Here is a 5,529-nt window from a genome sequence, read left to right as displayed (position 1 = left end):
TAAACAACAGACACTAGGTAACTAACGTTAGGAAAATGTAGATTTTTGTACCTGTACACTGGTGTGTAGGTGGGTGTGGTAGCCTTTAGAGAATGGAGTGCTGCTGGTGATGGAGAAATATGTGAATTAACGTTAGCACTAGCAGAGGTGTTCAGCTCCTTGAGCGTGGAATATGCAGGGATGTTTCATTCATACTCGAAGCCGGAGGGCGCTCTCACGCAGAAAGCTCAAAATGGACTCATAGAAGTAACGTGACATGCCAGGAAAACCCTAATATGGACAAAGGCATATGTAACGGCATCCAGCGATCTCTGCTGTAGCTAAGGGGATGTTCGCAAACTTATCTTCATCATTATATGGCAAACAAGAAAAAGCAACAACACTTTATTTTTATAGGTAAAGTATTGTGATTATTGCAACAGAATTCACAATGATTAGGCTATCTTCTGAAGCAACTGACTTGGGTGGGCCTGACTGACAGGTGGGTGGGCCCAGGCCCACCTGTAGTTACGTGACTGCTGAGCTTTCACATTCAAATAGCTCCGCATCACAGAGGCTTTCTGAGGTTTGCTTTCGAGGGCACAGCGTACCAGTACTCTGTTCTCCCATTTGGGCTGGCTTTAGCCCTACGCACTTTCTCGAAGTGCATGGACGCTCTCGCGCCCCTCAGACCAAGCGGGATGCGTAATCTCTATCTGGATGAGTGGCTGATTTTAGCGCATTAATGGGACACACTAGTCAGCCTTATAGACACACTGCTGGAGTCCCTAGAGCTATGTGTCAACATACAGAAGAGCATTCTTGCCCCGAGTCAGTCCATTACATATTTGGGAGTGTGTTTCAACTCGGTGGAGATGCGCGCCCGCCTCTTCAATGCGCTATTTCAGACTGGGCAGCTCTGTTCACTTGAAGGAATTTCAGAGGCTGCTGGGACTCATGGCAGCAGCAGCAGTGGTATATCATCTGGGTTTACTACACATGCGCCCGCTGCAGTTATGGCTGAAATCTCGAGTCCCATGGAGGGCGTGGACTTCGGGCCGTTTGCGCATCGCGGTCAAAGCTCTGAGGCTGTGGCGCAACCCGGATTTCTTTAGCCGGGGGGTTCCCCTGGGCTTGGTGATGTCGCCCATTGTGGTCATGACGGATGCATCGACTGCAGTGTGCGAAGGCATGCCGGCTACGGGGCTGTGGTCAGAACCTCCACCACTTGGAGCTGGAAGCAGTGTTCTTAGCGCTAAAGGATTTTCGGCCACAGCTATAACAGCGGCCTGGTACTGATTCGCACCAACAACATGTCTGTGGTTTTGTACATAAATCACCAAGGGGGGTGTGTGCTCCATGGTGTTGTACAAGCAGGCAGCGAATCTCCTGTTATGGGCGAACAGTCACTTTCTCTCCATCAGAGCAGCGCACATCCCTGGTCTCCTGAAATGCAAGGCGGACATGCTTTCGAGGAAGGGGATGTATCAAGGAGAGTGGAGGTTGCATGCTGAGCCAGTTCAGATGCTTTGGGGCTGCTTTGAACAGTGGAGGTGGACTTGTTCGTGACGAGCGAGAATGCGCATTGCCCGCTGTTCTTCTCTCTGTCTCACTCCCCGCTGGAAGGAGATGCTGTGACATCGTGCTGGCCAGCAGCCAGGCTGTATGCTTTTCCTCCGATCAAGACATTGCCGCTGGTGTTATGCAAAATCAGGGAGGAGGGGACTTCGGATACTCGTTGACCCGAACTGGCCGAACCAGCCTTGGTTCCAGGACCCCTGACAGAGCTGCTGGTGGCACCGCCCTGGCCGATCTCCATCAGGTAGGATCTGCTGTCTCAAACGAGTGGCTCGGTGTGGCACCCGAACCCAGAGATATGGAGCCTTCATGTGTGGCTGCTTCAGGGATATCAGAGGAGCTGACCGCCCTGCATTCTCGTGTGCTTGACATACTCTCGGAGGCGCGGGCACCCTCCATGAGGCGTTTGTATGCTCTAAAATGGGGAGTGTTTGTGGTGCTGTGATGTTCACATTGACCCGGCGGCTTGCTCCGTGTCGGATGTTCTGCATTTTCTTCAGTACAGGCTGGATAATGGTTGTCCGCCGTCAACACTGAAAGTCTATGTGGCCGCTATTGCCTCGTTTCGTTCCCCACTGAGCGGGCAATCGATCGGTAGGCACGTGCTGGTGGTGAGTTTTAAGAGTGCGAGGAGATTGCACCCCCTACGTCCGCCTTCAGTCCCTCCCTGGGACCTAGAGGTGGTGTTATTAAGAGCTCTTTCACAGCCACAATTCGAGCCTTTGGCATTCATTGCTATAAATGGATAATAATCTCTCAAGACTGCACTTCTTCTTGTCCTTGCTTCGGCTAAGCGCGTAGGGGGTTTACAAGCGTATTCTGTGGATAGCGATTGTATTTGCCTTGGACCCGGTGACTGTAGTGTCATTCTCCGGCCGAGACTGTGTTACGTGCCTAAATCGCTATCTACTCCCTTCAGAGTGCAGACTGTTTCACTGTCTGCCCTGTCTTCTGAGTCATCGACCTTGTGTGATGCTGACGCTCAGATTCGGTGTGCCCCGTCAGGGCTTTGAGGATTTACATTGACCATTCGGCCAGCTTTCGGCAGTCTGACCAGTTTTTCGTATGCTACGGTGGTTGTATGAAGGGCCGGGCCGTGTCAGCATATCAGTTGCTGTATCAAACTTTGAAAACCAGAGATGAAGATGCAATTCTAGTTTAGAGGACAGACTCAGTCCCATTTTAGACAGTTTTGGCCAAGCACTGCCAGAGAAACTTTAACAACTTCACTGTGTGACAACTAGCCCCATGTTCATATTCCATGACAGTGTAGTTATACCTAGAGAGGAGCAGAGCTGTATGCATTTATGAGCCGACATGTTGTAATTGTTGAGTTATTGTTACTGAGGTGAATGCAGTGAAATTAGATTTTTACATCCCAAACGATCAAAGCTGTTTGACAGATCACACCAGAAGACTACGAGGAGCGTGTGTTTCCTTCTCAGTCACGTCACGCCTGTGTTTCTGTCAATGATTCGTCTGCCCTGTAGATCACTCGTTTACTCATTAAAGTGCACATACTCTCACTTCACATGACTGCAGGAAAGTCTAGAAGCGTCTGTGATGCTGTCGGTGGGGTGATAGTTAGCAGAAGGCCCAAACCAGTGATGAAGATCTGATGCTGCTGCAGGGACGTCATACAGCTCTCTCACATGCCAGGGTTTCTTCAGCTCTTAAAACTGTATCAGAAAGACAAATTAAAGCCTTAGAAACTCTGAGCAGAAAGTCTTGAATTCATTAAATGTTACATGTATTGCAAAAAAAAAAAAACCTTCCTCTGTATTTTTTCATATAAATATGCAAATGTTCTTAAATCAAGGTACATTTATTTGAGATGCAAAATTAACATATGAAGTCTTGTTTCGTAAATTGAACCAAATAAAGCGAGTTGATGCTTTAAACAAGAACTAATATCTGAAATTGGGTATGAAAATGTGTTTTCCTTTCAGTGAAGCTGATTTTTTCATTGCCAGATATTTATTCTTGCTTTAAGCATAAACTCACTTCACTTTGATCTAGGGATGCACCGATACCACTTTTTCCAGTACTCGCCCGATACGATACTTTTATTTTTGGTACTTGCCGATACTTGCAATATTTTTTATTGCATTTGTACTAGGGGTGGCACAATACCACTTTTTAAGTTCTTAGTATCGAACAATACCGATACCGATCCGATACAAGCACAGTTTTTTTTTTCTATACTTAATAATATTTCTATATAATTTTTTTAAATTTCTATATTTCGATTATGTGTTGACCTGATCATCACTCTTTTGTGTTACACACAATCTACTAAATATAGACAACTTCATTATAAAAATAAATAAATAAATAAATAAAAAAATATATATAATCATAATCTATGAGAAAAATACTAGGTTAATGGATAATTCAGCAGCAAAAGTTAATCTACAAAAATGATGAGTTCACAATAGTTTTATAAAATCTAAACATTTAGAGAAAAAACGTTATTTAGTGGGGAACAAATGTAAGTAAATTGGTGTAATCTGGTAAAATGTTACACATTGCTCTTTGTATTGTAATATACATTCATGAAAAGTAAATATAATTATATATAAATATATGCAATAAATTAAATACATTTCTTTTACATTTATAGCACAGTAATGAGGCAGCAACATATGATAGATAAGACAGAACAAGAAAGGCTATTAACAATCTTTCATTGCACAAAAGTACCCTATTATAACATGAAAGGCTCCAATACGGAGCGGCACCAAGTGCTCATGCGCATCCCGTGCACAGAATGATGCGCTAGAAGCAACACAGAGTCACAGCACTCCGCATAGAGAAGCTCAAAGCACAAAGTGAAGAGGGTTTTGATGCGTAGTGTATTATATCTGTGCGATAGTTTATTGAGCCTTTTCTTTTAACAGTTTTACATTTTAGTTACTGTGTGCGTGAAGATCTATTCACAGTGCTCTGTACGCCAGTGTAGTTAACTCTAACAGACACCTGGTAGAAAGTAACATGATTTAGAATTAGCACTAAACTCCAGCAAGATAAAATCCTTATATGCAAAACCATTGATCTTTATCTGCAGATCAAGTTTCGTCGTCTTGACTGTCCTAACCGAACGCGATGCGCAGCTTGAACGCTGAATGGAGGATGACAGACAGCCGCCGCGGAGAGAAGAGTTTACGTGAACTTGAATTTAAGGACTTAAATATTCATCTGTACCTCACATTAAACTATGGAACGGCTTCAGAACACTTGAAATATAGTGTATGGAAACTTTATGGTGCTTTATAATGTTTTGTGCCTTTCGTGGGGCTTAACAATAACACAGAATAGTATACGCACTATATCGGATTTGGATCAGTCTTGTCTGACCGATACCCCGATCCGGCAGAAAGTGGCAGTATCGGAGCAATACCGATACTGAATATCGGATCGGCACACCCCTAATTTGTACATTTTTACTCCAGTCTTCAGTGTCACATGATCTTCAGAAATCATTCTAATATGCTGCTCAAGAAACATTTATTATTATTATTATTATTAATAATAATTAAAACAGTTGAGTACATCTTTCTCAGGATTCTTTGATGAACAGAAAGATCCAAAGATCAGCATTTATCTGAAATAAAAAGCTTTTGTAACATTATACACTATACCATTCAGAAGCTTGCAGTCAGTATCATTTTATTTTTGGGGGAAAAATTGTAGAAATTAATATTCTTATTTAGCAAGTATGCTTTATATTGATCAAAAGTGATGATAAAGACATTTATAATGTTAGAAAAGATTTATATTTCTGATAAATGCTGTATTATATTTCTGCTGAACTTTCTATTCATCAAAGAAACCTGAAAAAATACTACTCAGATGCTTTCAACAACAACAACAACAACAACATAATAATAATAATCAGAAATGTTTCTTGAGCAGCAGAGCAGCATATTATACTGATTTCTGAAGATCATGTGACACTGAAGACTGGAGTAA

At 42.9% G+C, this 5,529-nt stretch overlaps 1 protein-coding gene across 1 annotated transcript in view; it reads left to right on the top strand.

The window, feature by feature from the left end:
• Positions 1–5,529, top strand: part of LOC107563131 (monocarboxylate transporter 10-like) — a 47,109-nt gene that overhangs the window by 2,935 nt on the left and 38,645 nt on the right. Inside the window, exon 3 of the mRNA XM_016247920.1 lies at positions 1,694–1,961. Coding sequence (XP_016103406.1) covers positions 1,694–1,961 — 268 coding nt within the window. The remainder of the gene's footprint in view (positions 1–1,693; positions 1,962–5,529) is intronic.

This window comes from Sinocyclocheilus grahami, unplaced genomic scaffold (genome assembly GCF_001515645.1).
Source record: "Sinocyclocheilus grahami isolate Dianchi unplaced genomic scaffold, SAMN03320097.WGS_v1.1 scaffold858.1, whole genome shotgun sequence".
NCBI lineage: Eukaryota > Metazoa > Chordata > Actinopteri > Cypriniformes > Cyprinidae > Sinocyclocheilus > Sinocyclocheilus grahami.
This window is presented reverse-complemented; position numbering and strand designations above follow the sequence as displayed.